The sequence below is a fragment of the Phalacrocorax aristotelis genome, chromosome 7 (assembly GCF_949628215.1).
Source record: "Phalacrocorax aristotelis chromosome 7, bGulAri2.1, whole genome shotgun sequence".
Classification (NCBI taxonomy): domain Eukaryota; kingdom Metazoa; phylum Chordata; class Aves; order Suliformes; family Phalacrocoracidae; genus Phalacrocorax; species Phalacrocorax aristotelis.
In genome coordinates this window covers 8,459,307-8,487,222 of record NC_134282.1, presented here as the reverse complement: position 1 = coordinate 8,487,222, position 27,916 = coordinate 8,459,307, and the positions used below count along the sequence as shown (strand labels likewise).

Sequence of the window (27,916 nt, the reverse complement as noted above, 5' to 3'; positions counted from 1 at the left end):
ACTGGCGTTTCTGGCTCCTCTCCTGTTTTTTGGATAATGATTGTCCTTTCCTAGTTAGTATGTTGCCTATGCTGGCTTGCTCTTTTTTTTTTTTTTAAAATGGAAGTGCGAAAAGCAGCTGTGTGTTTGATGGACAGATATCGCTGCTATTCCATGCTTTACGTGATTTTTCTCCACTTACAATTCATGTATATCATTCTTTGATAATTGTATATGTCTCGCAACATTTAAGATCAAAATTTTTACTATGCTCCATTCTATTTCAATGCTGTAATGGAAGATTGTAGTAATTTGCATTAAACCGTAGCTAGTATGTGTTGATGGGAGGTCCATAGAAAGTATAAAATTCTTAGGAAATTGAATATGAACTGTTTCTTGAGCTTAAAATGTTTTCTGTTCCTGTTCAGGCTATTTATCTAATGTAATAAAATACCAGGGATGTTGCAATTAAAAAAAAATCTATAGTTGTGTACTGTGTTTCTTGGAGACTGTAAACAGCCTGACAATTCCTCAGATATTTTTTTTACCTTTTTGTTCCCCATTTTCATCCTCCGTAGTAGTAGTAGTGTAAAACTGCTACGTCAATATAATATAATTTTTGTGTGCTTCATTTTTAGGTGCTGAACACTTTCATACACAGCTAGTGTATCAGCTGGATAGTGGTAAAAGCAAATTCTCCTTTCTCCATTCTGTGTAATAGAAAGATAGCTCTGGGCAGGAAGCAAACTGGGAAAAATCTTACTTGTTTGTAAAGTGAGCAGGGATCAGTACCATCTCTTACTGAGTACATTTTCCCAATTTATATATTTCCACAGTTCCTCAAATGTTCAGGTTTTTTGCAACAGGTAGATCTATATTAGGTCAGGACACTGGTCCTACCACAGCCCATATCTGACTATATTACTGGTTGATTGTATCAGAGAAGAAATACAAAATTAGACATAAATACCATTTTAACATCCGATCATTTGTCTGAAAATGTAGGGGTTTCATGCCAGATATGCTTATTACATTTCTATGTTATTAATTTGTACTATAAATTCTTCTGTGGGATTTTTTTTTTTAAATGTGAAAAAATATTCCTCTGTCAATTTTGAATTTGACACCCTCAAATTCATTCTGTTTGCTCTGGCTTATGTAAGAAGATGATGATGATTACAAGTTCTCAATCTCCTTTCGGGTTTTTTTGTTGGTTATTTATTTATTTATTTAATATATTTTATGCTCCTATGAGGTATTCACTAATACAAATACATTCTTTATTTTCAGTTTCTTTGGTAATTTATTTTTATCTCCTATTGAGGAATAAATGACTGAAAAGGAATCCAACCATTCCTATGCTAAACAAACATATCACATAATCTTTTCCATAATTCGATCAAACTCCATTTAGATAGCTGGGGTTAGGGTTCTTTGTTGCTCTTTTCCTGTTGAGATAAATTTACTAGAATTGGGATGTATAGTATTTCAGGTAAAGGCAGGCCACTGACCTACAGAATATATTAAAATGAAATTATGTATCTATCCCCTTTGTTTAATTTTTGTCATTTCTTCCTTGTCTTTTCTCATTACTGATATACATTGAGGTCTCCTTTTAGTTGTCCACAATGATGCTAAACTGTTTTTCCTGAATTGATTCTGGTCTTTGAGAACACAGCAAGGTAGATGAGAAGTTCTCCCCAATGCACATTACTCTTGATTTATCAGCATTACATTCTATCCCATTCCGTGCTGCTATTATCACTTGATCGGGTTAAGCCTGACAGTCTCCTCTACCCCTGAATGCTGTATTTACCTGTAAATGTGATGGAATGCCATCATTCAACATCTTTCCCAGATCCTTACTGAAGCTGTAAAACCAATCTGCATTTTAGTACAGAATAAGTAGATATTGCTAATACCTGTGAGAAGTGGTCTTTGATTATTTTGTGCCTTGATTACTACTTTTCTTTTCTTAGGCAGGCCTTTTAAGTTAAAAGCTTTTGGCATTTCAGTGAAAACATCAGCTTGTCTTTCCAAGCTACTGTATCAGTGTATTTGATGAGGTTGAACAGACTCATGAAATTTGGTTGTTTCTTTCAGTGAAGACAGCATGTTAACATGATCTCTTTTCCTTTTTCTCTGAATGGAGCCTCTCCTTTATCTGTATGAACTCCATCCGTGTAATAGCAGGGCCGCTGTCTTTATCCCTGCAAAACGATTCCCCTCTTTGTGCCAGCTAACCACAACGCCATCTTACGCTTCGCTCCACTGGACTCTAGTCTGCTTCTATAACTTTAGGCCACCAAGCCCCAGACCTCCCAACCCAACCCCCTCCCTCAGGCAGTTCTCTGTTGCCCTCCCAGCCCACTGTGGCTGCTGCCTCCTGTCTGTTCCCACCATCCATGCGCGTGGCTGCCTACCGCCTGCAGTCTAGGGTCTGAAACAATTAAGGATTTGCAGGTAAGGAGTGTGTGTTCCCAGGCATTTCCTGAATTGCATCAAGAGTTGATTAGCTTCAGTTGTTATTTTTTCTGTACAATTCCTCTGTTTTTGAGTGAAAAGCAAGCCTGAGAAGAACATACAAACTGAATCGCTTGATAAAGCCCCTAGAAGAGTCGTGGTTGCAGTAACACTGGGGAATTTCTTTTCTGTGCTCAGCCTTGCCAACTTTTCTTTTTCTGGAATTCATTGCAAACGACATTTGCTTTAAGTTTCTGACCCACTTTGGAAGTATTCCCAGTAGTTTTGGATAACCATCTCTTCAGACAACTAGGAAACTTAATGTTTTGTTCTTCCTTTTTCTTAACCTTTTTTTAAGCTCATCAGGCATAGGGAAAGGTTAGATAAATGTCCCCAGGAAACCTACGATAGACCGGAGTTAAAATGAGAAGATGGGTTTGAGCTTTCAAAATCATATATAGGGTTACTTAAGTAGTGTTTATTTCCTGGGTCCTTTGGGTATTGTTTTGATTTTGTTTTTTAAACTGTAATTTTACTGAATACATTTGCATCAAGAGAGATTTGAACCTGGGGAAATGACATCTTGCTGAGGAGTTCTGTATTTGATACAATTACAATTCATATTCTGTTTTTCATTGCAATGTACGGATGTGCTAATATCATCCCCCAAATTCGATCAGGAATGTACTATATCACTGCTGTTATAATGGCATTTGGTCTTGAGGCTGTGAGTCATCTTCAGAAAGAAACTTGGACACAAACCTCTTCTGCAGGGGCAGGGGGAGAAGTAGCATTAGGACATTTCAACCGGTATAAACAAACTAGCTTGCAAAGCTAGGAAATCTATAGCTTCATAGTTTTCTAATATAATATAATGCCTGCAGGAAATTCTGGTTTTATCAGTAAGTGGAAAATTTTTTAAAATTATGAACTTGACTATTTTTGTTAAACAAATTTGATATCCTACATCCTCTCTGCAAGTAGAACATTGAGTTACAATTTCAGGCAGCACGTGTATCTAAGACAGCTAAGGAATGTCAATCATGTTTGCTGTGGGAAGCGTGGCACTTAGGGGCTGTCACTCATCTCTCTGAGTAGAGGTGTAGAGGACTTAAGGACTGCTATTTTTGTCTTTATCAAATGCAAAGATAAAACATTTGAGTAAAATACATGAAAATTGATCACTATCACACCAAGGCTTGTTAGGCTTTTATAGAGATGTTGTCAGAGAGAAATGTCCTGTAGTTAAATTATACGCATCCAATGTCATTAGTGGTGAATAGGAGGAATTGAACATGTCCCGTTTTAGCAGAAACAGTAAACATCTGTGACATTCTATATGAAACTACTATATTCATAAAAATTAGGCGAGAGACCGTTGCAACTTAAAATACTTCAGCATCATTAACTGCTTGAATCTTGTGATAATGATGTTCTCCAATACTGACAAGAGCCACATGCACTATTTAACCATAGTCACAGTCATTAGTTCAAATGGAAGTTTGGACTCTCTTTTTAACCTTAATTGTTCTCAAAATTTTTCCTCCATTTTCTCAAGTTGATTTTCACTTTAATATTGTTTTCTCTCTCAAAATTTTTTATCATGCATCACAAGTAGCAGGAAGTTTTTAAAAAATAACATCTAGTAGCTGAACTGAAGTCTGTTTCAAACCTATTAATTATTTTGGAAAAATCTAAAAGCTGGATCCCCCTTGCAGTTGCATATTTTGAAAGCAAAACATTACACTGATGCCCTGTCTGAAGCTGTCCATCAAGCACATCACTTGCTTCCTGTAGCCACTACTGGCAAGCACTTGTGGGGGGAGTATTTTTACACAATAAGCACCAAATTTAAAGTTGAGACAGTGGCTTTAGTGCAGTCTAAATAAAAAACATGCTATTTATGAAAACAGTAGCAATGAAATGCAGTAGAAGTACTGCAAAGAAATACAAGTTAAGAAGGATCTGCCACATCTTCCTAACAAAGCTTGCTTTAAAAATTGAATACTTATAATCAAATTTCTGTGTGAGATATAGCAATTATTAATCACATGGATATTTCTCTTTTATGGTATCCTGTAGAATGCCATTGTTTTCTAAAGCATAATTCCAGTGTGTTACCAGACACTTTTTGACATGTGTAAAATGCGTCGTTAGGGAGGCTTGACACGCCTCACATCATTCTCTGATATGCCTGTTAGGGAATTCCTTTCTTACTTTTACAGTTAGTTGTCACCTTCATCAGCTGGTACTAGAAATACGTGGTACTATTTTTTTTTAAACACTGTTTCAAATTCTTTTCCTTCCGTGTTATGCTTAAGACCTTAAGGAAAGTATGAGTGTTTATCGTGCTACTTGTGCTAGGCATCACTCTCATAACGTTTCCTACACCAACCACTTCACCATTTTTAAGTTTCCTGAGGGCCTTTCTGAATTTTGTCATTTAATGGTCTTCTAAATCAATACTAACCTCCAGTAGTCGGTCTTTCTCACACATCGCTAACGGCTTTTTTTTTGGGTGTGATTGTGATTTTCAGATGAATTCATCTTTGTCCATTTTCTCAGAGCATTGGCCTCATCCACCAGCTGGACAAATGCTTTCTGGAGCCAAGCTAGTAACCTTTATTTAAGAACTTTTCACCTACACGTTGTTCAGGGCATATTGATTGATAATAGAAAGGCGTCTATACCAGGTTCTCCTGTGGGTATACCAATGTCCATGAAGCAACTGGGTATCAGTTAGTGTGAGGACTGCAGTCAGGGCAAAGGGGAAGATGCCTGCAAAGCAACTGTGTCTGCAGTTTCCAATTGGATGTTGCTGAGTAAAAGAAGAATTTCAGTCTAGCCTACCCTATACCAACAGGCTACATTCATACCTACAGGAGAGGAGAGGGAAAAGGCATTTTGAGCTGTGTGGAGCATCTCGGAGCAGGGGGAGCAGTTGTGTCAGTATTGGTGGAGGTTCATAGTTCGTGCTGGGAGGCATCACTTGTGCTGCTGCTCAGTGTGTTTCCTTCTCTGTCTGGAGCCTGGTTTAATATTTGCTCTTTCAGGGAATTATTGTTGGTGTGGTGGTGCTAGATGTTGCCACTTTAGGCTTTGAATGTGAAAATAACATCAGTGAAATATCAGTGAAACACCTTTCTCTGGTCTGTAGACTAGACTGTAGAACAGGCTGTTGTATGGCCAAAAAGATGACATCGTTTTATTTGGGAGATCCATGCATTTTTGTCAAATATCTAACTGGATAACTGCTGTAAGGATAGGAAATTATCTCTCTTAACACAACCAGTCGCATAGCTTTTGAGACACACGTAACTCTTACAGGAAAAAGTTGCTTTAGAAATGCATCAGCTCATGCTGCTGCCAGCGTTGGGCAGCCCCAGGAGTGAGCTGCAGCCTGGGAGGATGCTCGTGCAAACTGCTCAGGCTGTGGGGATGCACTGTGGCCCTGACAGAGTGGTGGATCAGTTAAGTTAATCAAAGACTTTGTTACAGAATGGACAAAACTAATATAGGAAACGGATTGAATGTACTGTGAGTGTTACTGGATGCCAGAACCCCACCGATGGGTGGGGCTGCTCAAACGTTTGGAGTGTTCATGTGAAGATGTGAGCGCAGGTAGTATTTTTACACAAAACAGTTTTCCTTCTCTGCTAAATTGTACTGCAATATTTTGCCATACTAATGTAACCCTGGAGATTTTTTTCTTTTATATCTGAAGTTGTCATAGGAATGGAAAAACCGCAAACCCAAGTACAGCTTTTCTGAAACTTAGTAAGTTGGGCAAGTTTTTTCTGGGAGGAAAGCAGATCCTTTTCTTCCTCTCCTTTCTTTCCTCTAGTGACATATTTAATATGCCAAAACATATTGTAATAATTACTTTATTGCAAGAGGAAGAAATTTGAAGATATTTTTATAATAAATGTCAAGATTTTTCTTGCTGCCACCAAGATTAGTGGTCAACATTAATGGTAGCATTGGTACAGTAGTTATAGTAATAAATTTTGCCCAATAATTTGGGGTTTGTGCAAACAGCTAGCAAAATTCTAACCTAAAAAATATTAGACCTCTATACTACTCAAATCTGGATCTTCATTTAAATTTCCTTTTTCAGGAATTAATCTGTGGATTAATGTAAAATCTTTCATATTGCATGCTAGTGAAAGGAGCAGTCTGTAAATTCTTGTAGTAGAAATTGAATTTTTCTTTGCTATCAGTTAGCCTCTCAATAGGTGTAGACATAATGTAAAACAACAGATTAATAAATAAAAAGAAATAAAGCTCTAAAAAGCAGAAAATGGTTTTCTCATTAATTAGTAGAAGAATGTGTGTGCTTCTGCACACAGTATTAGAGATATTCGAGCTAGAAACTTTCTAAGCTCTCTCAAGTTACGACAATGCATTGTTCAGAATACAAGGCCATTTTATACAGACTATATTTTATAGTAATACAGCATCAGTCATGCTGTAATTGGTGATATCATGCACAATGCAATCTGAGATATCTTTGGTTGAAAGATTTTGAGAAAAGCTAATTCTTTTGCCCTACTGAGCATCATCAGTTGGGACATTCATAGCGAAGATCTTTGCCCGATTGCCTTGATTAATATTTGAATGGCTACTGGGGTGAAACTGGAAGGGTGCAAACTTAGACTAGTTATCAGAAAAAATGTTCGAGTAGCAATATCTGCCTAGAAGAGTTTTCAAAGCTGAACAATAACACCAAGTTTTCCATCATGTTTTGGTTTTAGTGTAGAGCAGAAACCTCCCAAACTTTGCAGATGCTTACAGAAATAATCAACTTCTGAACTCCATGACAAATGTGGTTTGTGTATAAATTTAACTGTGAAAACGTTTGAGTGGCTTCAAAATTAGAGGGATGGCAAGCACATTGGACACAGTAAAACATCACTTGGAATAATTAGCATAGTGGGTACACAGCCAACAATATGTTCCTCAACCCAACAGATGAGAAGAAATACCTTAAGGAGAGGAAAAAATCAAAACAGATAACAGAAAAAGTGTGAAAAACTTGCCATATTAATCATATTAAAACCAGATTTTGAGCATGCTTTTGCAGCCATCTATTTCTGTGTAATGAGGTCACCAAGGAGCAGGGAAAGATTTGCTGTTGGAGGACTGAGAAAGGAGGTGGAGGTTGGGCTTCAGCCTGACTGTGGCTGCTCAGGCTGGTCAGGGTGCCACAGCACTGCCTACTTGGGGTTGTATTTTCTGTCAATTCTGAAAATTTACCTGATAGTTTCTAACTCAAGTATGATAATAGTCATTTCAGTCTGGAATTTTCTTTGGATGGCGTGTAGCACTGAGTCACCTGCAGACATGAGAGCTCACTGCTGGTGACGGCAGAGCCGCAGTCGGTAACGTGTGACCTTGTGTGTTGAATGTATGGTTATGAAGATTTATAAATCCTCTCTTTTCAGACTCCTGCTGAACAGGCCAAAGCTAGATTACAGCTGGTTCTTGAGGCAGCTGGTAAGTGTTGCTATTATAAGTAAGATTATATTCTTCAAAAATGTATTTAACTTTTATAATATCAGAAAAGTGAAACCTATCAAGATAGTAATTTTATCCTTTTCTATACGGCAAATGCTAAGTCTCTTTCTCCATAGATCACTTCAGTTTCCGGTTAAGATGAAACTGGTGTCCATCATAGAACCATAGAATGCTGTGGGTTGGAAGGGACCTTTAGAGCCCATCTAGCCCAACCCCCCAGCCGTGAGCAGGGACGTCTTCAACTAGATCAGGCTGCTCAGAGCCCCGTCCAGCCTGGCCTTGGGTGTTTCCAGGGAGGGGGCCTCCACAGCCTCTCTGGGAAACCTGTGCCAGTGTTACACCACCCTCACTGTAAAAAAATGTTTTCCTTATATCCAGTCTAAATCTACCCTACTTCAGTTTCAAACCATCACCCCTTGTCCTGTCAGAACAGGCCTTGCTAAAGAGGTTGCCCCCGTCTTTACTATAGTCCCCCTTTAAGTACTGAAAGGCCGCAATAATATCCCCCCACAGCCTTCTCTTCTCCAGGCTGAACAGCCCCCACTCTCTCAGCCTGTCCTCGTAGCCGAGGTGCTCCAGGTCTCGGAGAATTTTTGTGGCCTCCTCTGGACCTGCTCCAACAGGTCCATGTCCTTCTTGTTTTGAGGGCAAATCATCATTGGCATTTAGGAAACCCCTTTAAGGAGGTAAAAATAAGTAATTTTTGTTTGCTATTGGAGAACCAGCACTCAGGACTTCACATGTTTGTCCTCTTGCTGCTGCAGCTACTGAGTCTTTATTCTGTGCTCTCAAAAATCTGGTTTTGTTTCTTTATTTTTTTTAGCACTGAACTGAATTAGTGCATGTATATACCTATATTTATTTATTTGAAGTGGGAGCAGAAATATGTAGCAACCTTTCCAAAAGGCTTAGATCGAGAGACCAATCTACACGCTAGTTGTCTACAGAGAGGAATATTCCTATGTAGTCTAGCACTAGAAAGAAGGAAGGCAACATGCATATCTTGGTAACTATTATTAATTTTGGAACCTTTAATTTCAATAAAAATAGGAGAAATCCTCTAGTTTCACAGCAGGTCTAAAACTTTAAGCACATTTTTGTCTTACTGTAGCAAAGGTGAGAAGATCATTCCTTTTATCCTGCTTTTTTAATCAAATGTAGTACCTAAGTCCACATAAAACTCAGAGATGTAGATCTTCCCAAATGGACAGGAGTTCCACTTTTTTTTGTTTGTTTTTGTTATATTTCTTATTAATCCAATAGAGTTCAGTACACAGCTCTGACATGCACTTCTCAGGCTTTTCCCTGTGGAAGTTGCTGTGGATTTGACGTGTGATGCAACTTAGACCGAGGTCCATTTTGCTCTCTGCCACCTTGCAGGTCGCATGCCCGCACGGTGGCATGGCGTGGCAGGACACCCTGCTCTTTGCTGGGTTTGATGCAGAGGTTTTTGTTCTCTCTTCACCCAGCCTCCAAATGGTTATTTGGAGAGAAGATCTGCATGGGTTTTGATGTGCTTATACCGTGTGTGTGAAAACAGTACCCAAGAACCTTATACCATAGTAGGATTGTGGGTAATGATAAGAAGTGTATAAATGAACAATGATACTTAGCTATAACATACTGGATATTCTTTAGGTACTTTCATTTGTCTTCATGTTATTAAGATAGCAATTTAATGCTCCAAAGTGGTAGTCTGTGTTAAGTTTTGTAATCCTAATTAATTTCTCTATCTTATTTTAATTTTCCCATTAAAACTTTTTCAGTTTGTCACACAGAAAGACAAATTTTCAGTATTTCATAGGCATTGTAATAAATAAGTATTTGTCTTTAGTTAAGATTCCATCCCTCGTATGTATTTTTAACATATAAACAGCAATTTCCAAGAACTACCATTTTTTATTTTTCTCCATATGGAAACTTTCTGTTTTAATGGATACCCATCTTCTCACATTGCTGATTCCGCCCCCCAAATGCATCTAGCCTTTTGTATTGTATAGCTTAAAATGCATTCATTGTTCTCCATAACGTTTAATAAATCTTTGAAGCATATAATTATAAAATAGATGTGACAGCACTGACCTAAAAAAGCACACTTTGTGTATACTACTCACATCTATCACACCTCATTTTTTAATTTAACACCTGGGAAATGTATAAAAGATACCTGTGGGTTGTATATCATTGTGACCTGGGTCCCACAAATTCCCCAAAACATAGAAAAGGTCTATGACATTGTTAAATTTAAATATTCACAATTGAAGTCTGAAACCTGGATTGAAGCTGCAAGCTGTTCATAAATAACTCAGGAGAGTTAATCTGTTTGTTTCTCTTACCATCCAAAACACAGAAAGAAGTTCTTTCCTGGCTTTATTTAAGTGTTGGTAAGCTCAGGCATTTATGAGATCGTCCCCCCACCTTCTTCCCCCAGTCCTGTATTCAGTCAATTAAATTGAATTTTTATTAAATTGGTGTGAGAGGAGTGTTGGAAATGTTAATAATGTTGTTTCAATATCTTTTTGTGTGTTTACTTATTGCAAAATGAGGACTTTTTAAACTTATAGGTAAAAAAAAAAATAAATCTTTGTAGACTGTTAACTGAGGAGCTTTTCAAGGAGTTCACAATCAACGGGTTAATTGTTGCTGTTGTAGTATGATGTTGTATGATTTAATTGAATATAATGTAAATTTAAATCTGTACTTTAGTAATGATGAACAAAGCTGTTGTTTGCATATGTAGTGCTCGATATAGAATCCATCCCAAAGTTGGGAATTGTAGAATATCTGGCAGTACATGTTACAGGAATTGCTCCAACCCCAGTAAGTGAGGAAAAACGCTGTGCTTTATTAAAAATGTATTATCTACATTTTAATGGTTGATGCTGCCACTGTACTCCTCCATGGTCTGGACAAACAAACCAGTCTTACCTTCTGCAACTGCTCAAAGTTACCAACAAGTGTTGGAGAGGCACTGGGGAAGGTCCCTTCGTTGTTCATCTCTATCAACATCCTTATTAAGTTGGCATTTCCATTCCCCTTTCCCTGCCACTTCCATGCTGTTAATATCCCACCTCCCACAATAATATAACATTTTCTTATATTGTCTGGATTCAAATATATTTGCTCATTTCATTCTGAAGATTTCCATATCTTACTATACTTTGAAAGAATTAACCTAGAGAAAATCCACTTTGCTTACTTAGCAATTGTTTTTTATTCTTAATATACTGGAAATGCCTTTGGATAAACAGAACACAAATGTAGCAAGCAGTGCCTAAATATCTAAGGGGACAACACATTAGATGTTAATGTGCGTAAACTGAAGCTAGTTTATCTATAGAATACCAGTGTTTGCTGTAAGAGCAGTCTGACTTCAAATTCAAGCTGATGGTGGATTTTGAAGCTTGCTTACAGCCTCTCCCAGCAATACATTTACCTAAACTTGACTTTGTAATTTGCTATTCACTGTAACATCATGATGTTTCAAATTTAATGTCTTTATTTTACTATCTAAATTTCCCTTTTGTTTAGCCCCATCAAAGGGTCTAGATTCCAATGTATCCTTTGTCAATGCTGCTACCATAGATTAAAGCAGTGTATTAAAAAAGGGAAGAGGGACTGGGACGTTTGTTGTGTGTGCACGGAAAACTTGAATGTGTGTGCTATTGGGCATTCATTCTGAGAAAATAAATTGCCTGTAAGTAATGATACAACCTTGCAACATGTCCCTGCTGAACTGGCAAAGTTAATTTTTATCGTATTTGTCTGTGCTGGAAATGGTATTAGAATGTAGCTTTAATGACTTACATTGACTAACTAAACACAGAAAAGGAGCGTTGGCCGTTAACTGCTATCAGCTGGCACTGTGCTGGGAATACTGCCCCACCGATGCTGCCTGCCCTCCCCTCCAGCCCGTGTGTGAGTACGAAGAGTCATGCTGCCTTAGAATTTTCAGGAGCAGATCTTTGTCATTGATAACTGTTTCATATGGAACTTCTCTCAGTACCTGGAACATACACAGAATTGAAGGAAAACTCTTTTGATGACAGGGTTTAAGTTCAGGTGCTTTCTTCAAATGGGGCACAGGAACAAATGTATATTTGTATGCAATATAGATGCATATTTTTTTAAGAGAAGGTATTTGGCTGTTACTTTTTCAGAGAGCAGGATGTCTGAGGAAATTTTGTTGAAATTTTAAAGCAGCGATTCCCAACCTTTCTCCAAGTGTAGGAAATGTCAGTCCAAGAGCTGGCTGCACTCTGTTCAGGTGCGTTAGGCTAGTAAAACAGCTAACCCTGCTTTCATGCCAGGTACTGCAGACTGCGGCATTAGCTATAGACAGGAGGCACTTTATAAGGGGTGTGATTTCCGAAAGAATTTAGGTACAAAAAGGTTTAGATAGTCCTTGTTTTGCTTTATTTTTCTGGTGTTTCAGTGAAGTATTTACATGTTAGAGTTGTCTTCTCAATCTGAGGATGTTTGTGTGTATCATTTTTTGCTTCGCATCAACCTATTGACATAGAAATTATGTGGCTTTGTCCTTGTGGCTTTTTAAGAAAGAGAAAGTGGTATATTGAAATACACTAATAAGGTTACAGATTTACAGAATACAGGTTTTGAAAGTGCTTTCAGTATGCCAGCTTTTCCAAGTTCTGTTTTAGTACAATGGCCATAGTTTAAAAAAGCTAATTTTACATTATTGTGTTCCCTTTGCTCTTCACTGCTTTCTTCATCACCAGAGATGCTTGTCTTTAGGGATGGTAGGTCCAATGGCCAGCTGATCAGGTGCCACCTCAGCAGGAGTTGTAGATGTTTAGTATGTTGGGAAAGTCTTCTTTTAGAATCTAACTTAGATATTAATTTAGGAAATAACATCTGAATTCTCTGAAAATCCAAAAGACAGCAAATAGTAAGCCAGAATCTCTTTAGTTGGATTTTTTTTTTTCTGGCACATTTTGGGCTGGGAATTGTGACTTCTGGTCTCTTGTTGTGGGACTTGTGTGACTTCTGGTCTCTTGTTGTTGGGCTGGTAAAATAAAAAATATTCACCTGTATTTGTGAGTAGAGGAGGGGAAGATGGCCATATTTATGTTCGGGTAATATAGTGCTGTCAAGAAGTTTTGTTTCCAAGTCCTTTGTTCATGCTGACTTTTCTATGCACATTGTTAAAGAAATTTTTACTTTGTTGGTGTAGATGACTGTCAGTATCTTTGTTCTCATTAAGCAGGGCAATACTTGAAGATACTGAAGCACTCCACCTTAATTTTTAAGGCAACCGATTTTTGATTTATAAAATCTGTCATTCAGTAGAAGTTATTAGTCTCAGCTATAAATTTATCTTTGCATGACTGTATTTACTTACCCTTCTAAATATTGAGATACAAGAAAGCCTTTTTAACATCCTCTGACAATATCACAGCAACTTGCCATGTTTGAGCAGATGTTAAGCAGGCAATAGTTGAATGTTAATTTTGAGAAGGTGGTATGTTTAAGCCTATCTGAAGTATGTTGCATGTGGGCCTTCCAGACTTAGCTACAATGCTTTGTCTCAGGAGAATTTTAAAGCTAAACCTCTTTCTTTTTGTCACTCTATATGGACTCTCTCAAGTCAGTATAAAGCAGATCATCCCTAGGCTAAAGCTCTTCAGCTTTTGTTATTGGGCTCTGTAGACCTGTAATTAGGCCTCCTGGCAGGCCTTGCAGGCCAGTTAATGGTCATATGGAGTTTCTATGAGGCAGACTGGCTTTGTATAAATCCTTCGCAGGGATACGTTTATGGGTCACTTCCTACCAGGACCGGCCTTTGTGCCGCTGCCCCACGGGCTGACAGGGAGCAGGTTCCCTTGACCATCGACAGCTCAGTTTGCAGCGCACAATCTACCCAGCTAATCCCCAGTGTAAACAGAGGATTTAGCTGAGCTTCTGTCACTTACAGTTGCCAAACCACTTGGGTGTCTGTGATTTCTTTCCCAGACTTCATTACTGAGAGACACAGAAGCACAGAAGATTTGAGCTGGGGTTTTGTGTTAAACGTTTCCTTGCTCATATCGCTAATTTTGAGGAAAAGGTTTGCCTTGCTTCAAATCCTGCCTTGCTAGAACCCATAAGTTAACAGAAAACCTTAAAACTTCAAAGGTGGTTAATTTGTGCCGTAAGTTGTTGTATGGCACCCGAGTTTTCTCATAAAGATTAAAATGCAGATGAATATTCCAAAATGTAGATGTATTGCTAAGAAATTGCATGTGGACAGTTCAAGCTATCAATCTGACTGCCTTTATCAAAGTAATCTGAAAGTTTTTCTGTGGTGATAAGCAGAAATTTCTTACACTCTATATAAAGACGATGACAAAAGGCAATTGATCTGGATTTTCAAAGGTCTAGAGTTGAAATAAGTGACTGATCTATTTTTGGAATCTGCATTTCAATCTATCGCTGAAAGGGCGTTCAAGAATGGAGCATTTTTGTGCAGCTAATTCTTGACAGAGTTTATTTAAAGGAAATTTCAGAACTGAGACGCTAATATGACATTAGCAATATGCAGTAAAAATTGATGAATAAAAATCATAAGCATTTAACATTTATCAGATCTGTTTGGCAGCACTTCTGGATATTGGATATTTAACTCATTATCTTTGAATTATACTATCAGATTGCTCCCTTTAATTTTGTACCGTGCATCTTTATTACATTTTACATATTCCTTAAAGAGAAAAATCATTGAATATAACAAGTACTTTGGCCTTAGCTGTTGTTAAAATATAAGTGTTTTATAATACTTATTGCGTTTTTATTTTTTTAAAATCTACCCACGATAACACATGTTATTGGGGAGGAAAATTCTAATTTGCACTCAGTCCTTGATAAATAAATAGTCAAATATTCTCTACTTTCTGGTATCAAAATGGCTCATAACAGATGTGGTTGAAAGGACCACATACGTAGACTGTATGATTTTAGTCTGGTGGAACTAATAGGATCACTTGCTACTTTATAGATTCTTGCTTTTCTTTTACTTTAATAAAAACTGTTTAGTTAAATAGGATGGCCTGTGTTTTGCTCTTTTCTAGCTATGCAAAGTAGTAAGGCAGGCAGGTGGCAACAGTATGAAAAATTTCCTTTTATTTCTGCTTATTTTTAAATGCCAAATTTATAAAACGTGTATGGATTTCTCATTTTTATTACAATTTTCTTAATTTTGATTTTGCTATTTGTGTTCTTTCCACTGAAAACTCAATGGCCTTAGTTTGAATTTCTAATTATGCAAACAATTTTAGAAGGATGGATAACGTGTTGGTATAGAAGCAGAAGCACAAAGGATGAATAATACATAAAATATTTTACCTGTTTCATGGAAATTTAAAAATAGCTTTTAAAATAATGCTTTCCCCTAGAATTGTAAGAATTTGAACTTATAACAAGCTCAAAAGTTGCTGAATATTAAAAAAGAGACTAATATAGTCACTATATTGGTATGCTCAGTTTGATTTAATATAAAATCCTTATTTGTCCATTTCAGACAATTATTTTGAGTAGTGTCTATTGACACTTTGGATAATTGAATTTTACTTAAATAAAAATATCAATTCTGTGAGCAAAAATGTCTTATCAACCTACTTTTTCTCTCTACAACAAACATGGGTGTAGGCACTAAATATGTTTTTAAAGGTGTTTTGTTCAGCATTTCTTGAACCCCAAGCTAAGGGGAATTTGAATGAGTAACAATCTGTTCCTAATGAAAACACCACCAAACAAGCAAGACCTGGGTACATGTGTGTGGGCGATGTCTGAGCACCCCTCCTGAAGCAGCAGCTCGCAGTGGGCCAGGCGGTGATGCTGCAGGACATCCTCCTGGGACTCCAGCACAAGGGAAGCCACAGGGACCTGGACAGGCGATGCGAAGAGCTGCATCAAACTGCTGTATCTTTTAAATCACTTGTCCCCATCCCATCACAGGCAACTCGGTTGCTTTTGCTCCTACCAGCAAGCATTTGTAGTTGATGGCCTCCTGCACCCTTACTCGGAGAGGGCTTTCAGGCACAGGATCAGGACCCTGGGTTTTGTTATCCCACAGGCTACAGTATAGCGTGTAGCAATTACTGAAAGATTAAATTTGTATCATGCTCTTTTATCTAGGGCAAGCTATTAAAACGTTAAAGAAAAAAAAATGAAGTGGATTAAAAGAAATTTTAGGTTGGAATTTATGAAGCTCGCTTTGCAAGGGTGTCCTGAGGAGGCCAGAAACATTTTCAAGTTTTCGGAAATAGATCTGAGGAGAAACATTCCCATGGATGCTGTGGTTTCAACTACAAGTATTAATTGCTTGTAGCCTCAAGAAATTGCCATTTATGTTTTTCTTCCTTAATGCCTTTGTTGTTTCAATACTCCTTCCATGTTATCTCTTTGCTTCACGGCTGAGGTTTGGTCAGGAGCGGAAGGTTTTCCTGTTTTGTCTCTGTATTCCTCATGTGAGCAAGTGCTATGGGTAACTTGCAAATGAGACTGAAAACTTGAGAGGGGAATGAAGAGGAAGGCAGATGGAGGAAAGATAAAACAATTCTGAAAACGTGCATGTGAGGCATAGCTATTGCAATACACCCTCGATGATAGTTTTTTCAAATCCTAAGATGATTATTTATTTGCACATGTTAGACAGCATTAAGAATTGACTGGTACAAGGAGTTACAGGTGTAGTGTTTGGCACTGATCAAGATTTGGGCTGGCAGCAGTGACTCACAGTTTGGTTAAATGTGGTTTGTACTAGACAAAAGAGGTTTTTCTTCATTGGTTAATACAGGAAATAAATGCATGAGACAGCAGAGTCTTGCATTTGCGAATTGCAAAAAACTAATGCAACAAGATAGACTGCCCTGTCTGCAGCCTTTCTAATTGACATGCACGCATACACCGTGCTCCTTTAATGCATACCAATTAGGATGCAAAGAGATAACGATCAAGTTTCTTGGCCTGCTACTTTTATGACTACTCTTGAATGACTGAGTAACAACAGCGAATTGCTTTTATCCAGCTGTATGACCTGGGTGATATTTTCTCCTGCTGCTCTGAGAGACCGGACATGGTGTTTAGTGGTACCCAAAGTCCATGTTCAGCTGGTTCAAATTTGAATTATATTCATCAGCCTAATGCCTTGTCTCATCTGTGTTGCTCCATTAACTCTCAAAGTGAAACTGAAGTACTGCTAGAAGATCACGCAGAAACTTATGGAAGAACTTAACACAGGAAGCTCATGGGGCATTTTATCCTTCTTCAGTGAATGTGTCTTTCCAGCAGTTTGATCTACAGTGTTTTATTTCCATTCTTTCCTGGTGTTCCTAAAATAGCTTATATGATGGAATTCCTTTGGAGATTGCTCAAGAAAAAAAAACGTTATCAACTTGTCATTACAGTCACAATTTATGGCTTGGAAGTGTTTATTAAAACATCCTAAATCCAACCTGTCATAGGCAGACAAGAATCTTGATTCCTGTTGCATCCAGATTTTGGAGAGGGTGCCAGGTGCTTAAGGCAATCCAAGTGTCTTCTGAGTATCTTTTTATTCTCTTCCTTCTGGAGGATGACTGTAAATAAAACTGCTGTTTTATCCACTAAAATGAATCCAAGAATTCTGCATCTTTTCCCAAATATTTTGTGTGCTCATTAGTACATTTACATACCTGAATTTCCCATTCATTGACTTTTCTACTCAGCCTCATCCTAGGTCTTTTAAGCTTTGTACTAGCAAGATCACAACAGATACAGGTGTTCTTTAGTAAAGAAAATATTAATGGGTTGGTTTTTTTATATATTCCACAAGTCTAGGCATGAATAGAAGATTTAATTTTCAAGAATATGATTTGCATCATATATAGACTAATGAAAGCCTAATTTGAAAAAAATCGGTGAATGGTCCCTGTTCCTATTTTGATAAGTAAGCTTTTTAGTTATTTCTTAACAAAACATTTGATGTCTGAAGGATTCAAGAAGAGATCTGGCTGTAAGAAGAGGAAGGGTGGTGGTTCTTTCAGTGTCTACAAAACTGTGAGCCCTGGTGGGAATTTTGATCTGTAGTAAGTCTGTACCAGTCTGTGAAGTTTGTTATTTTTCCCTGCCTCTGTTCTTTGAAAGATAAATAAACTGGAATGACGCTTGTGAAATGTCCCAGATCATCCAAGTAGGCTGTGCAGTCCCCATTCCTCTCTGCTGCCATCTGACGTAGTGAATGCTCTTCTGAATTATGGACTAAAAGGTTGCGTAGCTTTCCACAGCTCCAGAAGAGGGTAATCTTTTCTGGACTTCAGGGCCCTCAGTGAGCTCATCCTTTCCATAAGGATCTGAACACTTATTCTTCCATCTCTAATCCTGTCCCTACTCTACAGATTAGTTCACAACTCTTGCTGAAATGCTTCGGTTTTTTGTTTTCATCTGCTCAGTTCTGCGCAGACAGTATCACCGTGGCAGGTGCACATCCTCAGTTTAGAGTGATTTCTCGGAAGTTTTCATGGTATATCCTTCCACTGTCGGTATATATTTGAAGGTGAAAAATTTTATCCTATTCTTGAAAACTAGCTAATTTAGGAAAGTCATCTAATTATAGAGTTATTGAACCCAGTTTATAGGTCAACTGCTGATTCCTACTCAGCAGATTTCTGTGTCAAAAACCATTTAGTTGACGACATTGGCAGAAAGAGCACTTCCAAACAAACTCTGAGCATTAGAACAATTAAATCTTTTTTAAAAAAATCAAGAAAACTTATATTGGAGTATATTTATGATAGCTAATTTTTGTACCCTGTGTTTTCTGAGAATTGCAGGTATTCTAAGACTGAATTTCAGAAAGATGCAAAAAGTATTTTAGCTCACCTGGACGGTCTACACCACTGAGCTTCATAGCCATGCACAAGTGTCTATACAGCTGGACGTTAAATACATTTATTCATACATTACTTGCTCCTAATTTGTTGGCAAAGCTACCTTATCTCATTAGAGTACTAAAAAAATAATACTTTCTGCATCCAAAGTGACAATATATAAAAAAGAGTCGTTACTCCAAGTAATTACTTTTTTAACATATTAATGGTCCTGTCCTTACAGAGTATGTGATTTTGAAGTGCAGCCTTTTGTGTCATTCGTGAGCAAAGTGAGCACTTGATTAATCAATAATTACTTCAATAATTAATTCAACTTCATTTTCATGGCTGCTGAAAAATACAGAATTTTAATTAAACAAATTTGGGTAGAGAATAAAATGTGTTTGAAACAAAATAATTCACTTTTGCAATTTATAGTACCATTTTATTGGTGTCTAAAAGCCATTCACTTCATGAACCTCTCTTAGTTTATTAGAAGATATTAAAAAAGTGCTTTGAACAATTTTTGTAGAATGTGTGGGTTTTTTCTAGATTAAGAAGTCAATCAGTATTTGCTAATGTAGGGATGCCATAATGTAAAACAGAGCCTATAAGTAAACTTTACAGTTACTTTATTAGCTAATGAACGTTTATTGCCTTTAGAAATAATTCTAAAACTTTTAGAATTTCTATTTTTTTGTGAGATTTTTATCTGAGACTTTTTTTTTGTGCTACTGAGAAACGAAAGTATCTCAGGCTTATGTTATAACTAGCGGGTTTTCAGTGATATTGTAGCATATGGTACACATGATTTTGATGCAAATATGTGTGCTAATTATGTGCAGATGAATCTTTCAGTCCTGCTATTGATCTTAAGTCAAAGACAATTTTTCAGTTAGCTTAAGTTTTATATCAATTCATATTTAGCAACTTTGCCCAGTAATTTAATTATACGCTGTTTTGGCTGCAGAAACCATATGTGGTTGTGCAGCACGTTTCTGTTTCAGCATGCCTTTGGGGAAATGTTACGTTCTTAATATTGATAGCAAAATATTTATTTCTCATATTTTACCCAATCTGTCACACCATCTTCTCTGTATAGGTGCCTGCTTTGGTACGTGGTCATTAAAGCGTTAGCCAGAATGTGTGCCCCCAAGATATGTTATGACAGTATACCCTGTAAATCTTTGGATGTTTACCACCCTTCAGTTTAGATTTTCTGCAAATGAAACTGGAGAACGTTTGGCTGGATTTTATACCAGGAATGCCCAGAAAAGGGCTTTAAAGTGCTCGATCTGCTCAGCACGCTGGCTCTGGCTGGTGGGCACAAATTCCGTGTTTAAACGTTTAGGGCCTCTCCATCTAATTTCCAGATGTGAAGCGCGCCAGAATCTCTCTTTCAGCTTGCTGAAGGGAGCAATAAGTGGAAAAGAAACAAAATGTCCTTGCTGTTTCTCACAGTCATGGCAGTGTGTCCTGCAAGCTTTCAAGTGTGGAGGTAATTCTAGGAGGCCTTGCTCATGCTCCAGCTGGTAGGCATTTTCAAGGCACCTATAATTTAATAGATAAATACTGGCCATCTATCAATGGATTTTAGATCACAGTGCCTTTCTGAGGTAGAGCAATGGTTTCAGGGAGTTTCAATGACTTACCAACAGTCACAGGTAGTCTGTGACAGAGCAGGAATGAAGCCCATGTCCCCGAACTTGGTCTCATGTGTGACCACATAATCCTTATTTCCTCCTTAGCTCCAGACTGAGATTAGAAGTTGTAATTAGTAATTAGTGCCCTATCTGCTGTTATTTTTTCAACTGGGAGAGAACTTCAGGGTTGTCCAGAAATACACATTGCTACACGTGAAGCAAACATACCTGAACTGCAGATACAGAATTAATTCTCATTGTAGTATTTACATATACTCTCGTAGAAATAGCAGGCTTTTAATCAAAGATGAATATTTCTGTTTGTCAGTGCTACTGCACAAAATGCCCTAAATTTAGGAGCCAGATATTGATGGAGTTAATACTGATGCTGTACAGTGCAGCCCATTCTCTCTCAAAATCCCAGTTGAAACGAAATGCCTTTACATCCAACAGTCTTGCTTTAAGCTGTTTTAAGTATCACTGGTGCCTGCTGCCTGTCGGCTAAAGCTCCTGGGTACTTCTGTGGGTTTGCCTTTAGAGGGTTTAGACAACTTGTTTGGTTTGCACGGAGCAGAGGAACACAAAGGTGTCTCTGCCGAGGGACAGTCTTTCAGTGGTAGGATGTCATCAGAGGAAATCCTCCTCTCGTACCATTCCTAGGTGGCTGTAAGACCTGTTAGACGTGGTGCTGGAATTAGTTAGACATGGTGCTGGAATGTTTGTGTGCTTGCAAGGGTCTATGCGCTGCCATCCAAACTTGGACCCAAGTGCAGCCCTAAGGGTCTGGGGGCTGGACTGAGCTGGGGGATCGGTCGTGTGACAGCTTGAGACCACGAGGCAGCTGGAGCAGCAGGCTGGCTCACCCAGCACCACACCAGGTGGTATTCGGCAGGAGGAGCAACATGAGATCTGGGCATTAAGTGCGTGGCTGAAGTTGGTGGGCAGCACACAGTTCAAATTGAGTGTGGTGTCTTCAATGCTGTTAGTGACGGCTCCTCCTGAATACTGCCCCAGTTCTTGCAAACAAACTTTGAAAAACTTCTTTTGTTCTTCTGCATAGTAACGAAGAGCAGAATTATTCCTGAACACTAATGGGGTGCAGAAGTACAGGCTGGGTTTAAAAATCTTAAAGCCTGGAAAAGACAGCAGGAATTTGTGAATCTTGGTATACGCAGGTCCACAAGCCTTTTCTTCTCTTGGTTCACTATCAGTTCTACTATGCTCACTTGCCTACTTGTTGAAGATGTGGAATTGCATCGTTTTCATTAAATATTTCGTAGCAAGTGCAAATCAAAACCTGCCATTTTTGTGCTTTTCACATTCATCCTTTCAGGAAAACCTTAAATACAAGCACGTTACTCTGAATTCAGAGTAAACTTGTCCAGCACCTGAAGGTCTTGTTCGTGGCAACATGATCTTCTCATAAATCACATATATTAATTTTTTCACCTCAACCAAGAATAGTATTTGATGTGGGTAATAAAATTCTTGTTTTACAGTTATTGAATGAATATTTATCACAACTTTATTAAATATGGAGAACTAAGTGTGCCATTTTCTCCAAGTGGTTTCGTTTGCTCGTGTTTTCTTTGTTGACCCAAATGAATGAAATTAGAACAAACAATCTCTGAGTCATTTGTAATCAAGAGCTGATTAATGGAGTTTGGTTTCATAGCCATTATTCATTCAAGAACACCTGATATCTTTCCCATAAACAAATTGTGTTTGTCCAAATTAAGAAATTAAATGAAGCATTTGATGAGTTTATGATTGACCCTTCTAACTCTGAGCCCATTATTCAATGTCGTTATCATACAAAACTGTTTGACTAATGTGCTGTCTGAAGAAGCATGTGGATTTATTATGATTTCTGATTAATGCATGCTGCAAGCCAAACTACTAGATTGTAATAATTTTTTGATTTTCATTTTAGCAGTCGCTGAAGATTTTCATCTGTGATGAAATGCATTTATGTCCCATTAGATTTAGAGATGATTATGAGGTGTCGACTGAATAAATCTTAAAATATAGTAGTGGATGTTTTGCAAAGCCTTTGCTTTTTCCCAGCAGTGCAGTTGTGTTAGGCTCTTTTATAAGGATGACCACCTACCATTTAGTAGCAACTTTTGTGTGACTTAGGAGGAGTTCTCGTACTTATGAGATTACCAGTAAGAATTTATATTAAAACAGACATTATTCATTTTCTTTTTATTGCTCATACTTATTTGTGTTATGAAATTTTAATATCTGTATTTTAAAAAAAAAATGTACCTGGGGTGTTTGGTTACTTTGGAAGGACTTTATATGACAATATTTTCTGCCCTATAATAATGCTCTTGAAAAGCAGATTTAAACTTCTGTAATAATAAGATGGCTTTATGTTTTAAGATGCTATAAATTATTATTTTGAGAGTTTTTTTCAGTTTTAGCTAACTAAAACCATTTTTTTATTAGCTCTTTAAACTGTAATTAATTATATGCTCTGTACAAAAAGTTAGAACAGGTATTCCCTTAACTCCTTGGAAAACAGATATCTTCAACAATCCATGCTTTCTCAGTATTTTGAGAATTATTTTTTCTTTTAAATATGTGACAGTATGAAAATTCAATCTTTGGAGACAAAATTGTTCTGTTCTCACCAAGACAACTTTTTTCCTGAAATGTAAAAAGCATACACGTTGTATGTCTGTTTTAAATGGTAATGCTCTTTCTGCACCATTTGGATGTTTGCAGTGCAGCCAGGGACTTTACCTGATGTTTCACTTCTTTGTTTCTAGGCCACCGTTCTATACTGCTTCATTTTGGGAGGAAGGAAGCCATACTCTGTCATCTTCACAATTCACAGCTAACACTACTTGTACTCATTGGATGCTGCTACCTGTAGATATCAGAACTTAATTATGGTTTTAATTTTAAATGGAAAAGTACGCAAACGTACTTGGAGAAAAATGTAAGAATGTGTCAGAGGTGTGGAGAAAACAAAAAAATGGGTATAAACGTGGTTTTCGTGAAAGAAATTATACGCCTCTCTCTTTAGACAAGTGACATTACTTCCATATATGCCAAATCAGGCAGTAATATGCCTAAACGTACCAAAGTGATAATAGGAGTTAGAACCAGAATAAACATAGAACAGGGTGAGAGGGTTGCTCTGGTTTGTCTGTGGTAGGAAATTGCCCATCCTGGCAATGAAGCGCACTGTTTCGTTGTAACAGCATCCTAGTTAACTCATTCAAAACAATTGTTTCAAAGACTGAATGCAGCTCCAGTCTCTCAGCTACTTCAAGAAGTTTATTATATGTATCAATAATTTTACCTAAAGACAAAGGAGTATTTTCCCTTTGAAAAAAAGTACCTGCTAGCTGGAAGCCTCACATGGTCTACTCGGAGAGCTTCACTTGATAACAATTGAAGAGTGCATTCAGAGAGTTTATTAAAAAAATCTCCCAAATATGTGATGAATAAGCTTACACTAACTGCCTAGAGCTATATTTGCCTGTAGCATTTAAAACTCCTAATTCCTTTTCTGGTGTTTAGCTGTGTAGGGAGACCTGAACAAGCACCAGCAATCTTCTTTTGATCCTAAACCAAAGAGTGTGAAAGGGAGACAGAGACTGAGATGTGAGTTAAAACATCACCCTGGATGCTTTTTAAGAACAGTTAAATGATAAAATGGTAGAGACAGTGTTCGTTATTTACTTGAACGGCATATTGGGAGATATAAGCCGTATATGTATATACAGAGATACATATGTATTTCTCTAGCCTTTTTTAAAATGAAAAGCTAGACTTTCATTTAACACTCTTCCAAATGCAAATCAATATGCAAAAGCAAGGAAAGTTCATACTGAATTAAATTTGCAGACAAAGATTTCATCCATGTTGCTACAAGCTTATTAAAAAAATTGCACCGTGATACATGGGAAAGGGCAAAATAGTGTCTTTAATAAAGGGCAACAGTAATGAAAACTTGTGTCCTTTGCCATATCAATTGTATTGATTACCCTAGCAAGGGGAAAAAAAAGTATTTCGAAACACAGCTAACGTGAACAATCTAATTGTATGCTTTTATGTCAGATCCTCCCTTTAATTCCCTTTCTATTGCTCTTCTCTATGGCTACAGTGTAATTTATTATTTAAGATTTCTGGGCAGGCTTCTTTGTTTAAGCCATCATGTATCCCTTTATGTTGTTAAAATACCCAATGAAACAATTTAATAAGAGTATTGTCTTAAAGGTTTTGAGCATTTTATGCTGTTGATCTTAAGCCCTTGGAGAGTCTTCTCTGAAAAATGTTAATGATTTTTTAATGGTGAGCCTCTTTGAGCAAGATGAAATTGAGCTTCCATTGCTATCAACTCAAGGCAAGGAAACAGGAAGGGAAGGCTCTGTCATGGATTTCTCAGTTCTTTGTAAAAGAACAAATATTTGAAACCCTGAACTGGTCCTGCATGAGCTGAGCAGACGAGTGCAGAGCTCCACAGGAATGGAGCTGTGTTCAGGCTGAGGGTTGTTAACTATAGTCAGTGGAGATTAAATAAAGTGTCAGTTATGTTGTTATGTATTTATACAACACTGAAGCAGAGGGGGAAGGCAGCAGCATCTATATTTGCTTATGTTATCAAGGTTTTTAATAGCAAGAACTTGCATTGAAACTGATAATAGTTGAACCTATGCCTAGCAGCTTCCTTCAATGAAAATGCAGTGCTATAAATGGTATTCTTAGCAGTGTTTCCATTAATTAGTGTGTCAATATGAAAATATGAAATACGAACAGTTGCTTTTTGTAAATACACAGAAGAATTTAATCTGGAAATTGTTTCTGCTCTTCTCCCTTTCATTGACGTACTCTACTGCAACTCTGGTTTTGGTTCCTGTATATTCCTAACTTGCATTTTCTGGTTTGAAGAGTGGCTAAAACTGAGGTGGGGAAGGGAGTAAGTTGTGGAAGAGTGAAACAGTACAAAGCAGCTAAAAGTTACGTTATGGGGAAGACATGGATGGAGGGAAGGGTTAGGGCAACAACAAGCAGCAGAGTTGAGGAAGGAACAAGAGAAAGAGCAAACTTATTTAGAAAACTTTGGTTCTGCTCTCATGAATATTTGATCAGGAAAAATGGGTGCGAAATTGGAATATGTAGAACAGCAAGAATTGATGTTCATGCGCAGTTTTGTATTGTATTCTGACCAGTGATTTGTCTTAATGTACACCTATTTTTACATGGTCTAGATCTCATGCGTTAAGAATTTCACTTGGGCAGAGAACAGACTGGAAAGGCTTTGAGAGAAATACCCATTCCTCGCAGCTTTTGTGCCCAGCCTGGCCCAGCTGATTAAATCACACAGAAAGGTCAGCTTTGTTTTTCAGTTCTGAGCTTAAGTCTCCTTAGAGAAGAAATCTGAGAGAATTTAGCTACAGTGGTTTGCATATGTGCCCAGTAATGTCTTTCATAGGTTAACAGGTTGAGCAAACCTAGGCATAATTTCTTAGGGACATTTTGCATCCCAGGTGCTTTTGCAAATGTGGGGGGCTGTAGAGCTCCTTAAAGCGAAGTTCCCCGACATATTTTACATAGATGAAACATCTGTCCTTGTCCCAGTCTTCAGAAACTTTTATGCATAGATAGTTTATATCCCTCCTCAAAGCAAAATAGATTAAAAAAAACCAGAAAAATCAACTGAAGCACACCTAAACATGTAAAATTTTAACCCAAACAGTTCAGTGAAGTTGTAATAAACAGGTTCTAATAGTCAAATAATCCTAATAGGATGTCGTGCTGTCATTATCCTACAGTATATTAAATTGTTCATCCTGTGTTGTATTGCTGAAATGCAATAATTCCCTGTAGAATATTTTCCATAAAACATAAATTTAGCAAGAATAATTTTTCACTCACTGTGTAGGGAAATCTGCAGTACTTCTATTTCATGTGTCTTCCTTCTTCTCCCGCCTACTTCTGAAACACCTGCCTTTATCAAAATCTATCATGATTATTTCAAAACTGGTCATATTAGATCTGCTGAAGCATCCTCTGCTCCGGAAGAAAATCTGAAAATCAGTTGTCTTTCTGTCAATGTGGTATGCCTGACAAAGGAAATCTCTAGACTTCAGCTAGAATTTCAGCTTCGGCAGTGCATCTGCTTTAAGTTCCTATGACCATTGTACAATCCCTCCACACACTTCTTTCTGTCTGTAGTGGGCACGTTAGAAACAAATTCCCTCCTCAATTTATTTTTCTTCAAGACCATGCTTTCTGGCTGAATATAGGAAGGTTAAGGACATTGTGGATACAATAGTACCATTATTATAAGCATTTGAGGAGAGGTGACATTGGAACTGGAAGGTTTTTGTGGTTTCCCCCCACACCCACTTTCTCATTCATTTTTCAGTTTGCATGCAGTTTTTCATTATAATAAGCATTTTTTTCATAGCTATTGTTGAAGTACAAAATTAATATAGTGTTACTTTATTCAAATTATGCTTAAAGTGTGAAAATTAAAAATTAAACATATGCATTTGTAATGTATGCGTTAAATATACATATTTTATAAAATGTCTTCAGCCATTAACATACATTCTGAAAACCCCATTGTAGACCCTGTTGTAACCTAGACGAGAAATCTGACTCTTTATTCTGCCCCTCTGCTCCGCTCTGGCGAGAGCCCCCCCTGCTTTGCTGCATCCAGCTCTGGAGCCCTCAGCACAGGAAGGACATGGACCTGTTGGAGCAGGTCCAGAGGAGGCCACAAAAATTCTCCGAGACCTGGAGCACCTCTGCTACGAGGACAGGCTGAGAGAGTGGGGGCTGTTCAGCCTGGAGAAGGGAAGGCTGTGGGGGGATATTATTGCGGCCTTTCAGTACTTAAAGGGGGACTATAGGAAAGACGGGGGCAACCTCTTTAGCAAGGCCTGTTGTGACAGGACAAGGGGTGATGGTTTGAAACTGAAGTAGGGTAGATTTAGACTGGATATAAGGAAAACATTTTTACAATGAGGGTGGTGTAACACCAGCCCAGGTTTCCCAGAGAGGCTGTGGAGGCCCCATCCCTGGAAACACCCAAGGCCAGGCTGGACGGGGCTCTGAGCAGCCTGATCTAGTTGAAGATGTCCCTGCTCACGGCTGGGGGGTTGGGCTAGATGGGCTCTAAAGGTCCCTTCCAACCCACAGCATTCTATGGTTCTATGTGTTCACAGAGGTGTATATGGACAGCGGCAGATTTACCCGAGGTGAGGTGAGGGCCGGGCCACAAAATTACTACAGCTTCTGGATTTATTTGTGGACCAGCAGAAGTGCAGAGGAGATTTTTATTTACTTCTATTATTTTTCCCTTTCTCAAGTGTTTGTTTGAGATAAATTATAATCAAGTTTGCCACCAAAATCCAAATTCAGATGATGGGAAACCCATTAGATGGTGGAATCAAGTGGCAGAGTTACCTGATGCAAGAGGAGCAGGGACTGCAAGCAACAGAG

At 37.9% G+C, this 27,916-nt stretch overlaps 1 protein-coding gene across 2 annotated transcripts in view; it reads left to right on the top strand.

Annotated features, from left to right (window-relative positions):
- Positions 1 to 27,916, top strand: part of RSRC1 (arginine and serine rich coiled-coil 1) — a 175,338-nt gene that overhangs the window by 87,413 nt on the left and 60,009 nt on the right. For both annotated transcript variants that reach the window (XM_075098600.1, XM_075098599.1), the window contains one exon: positions 7,887 to 7,938. In XM_075098600.1, the coding sequence (XP_074954701.1) occupies positions 7,887 to 7,938 (52 nt within the window). The remainder of the gene's footprint in view (positions 1 to 7,886; positions 7,939 to 27,916) is intronic.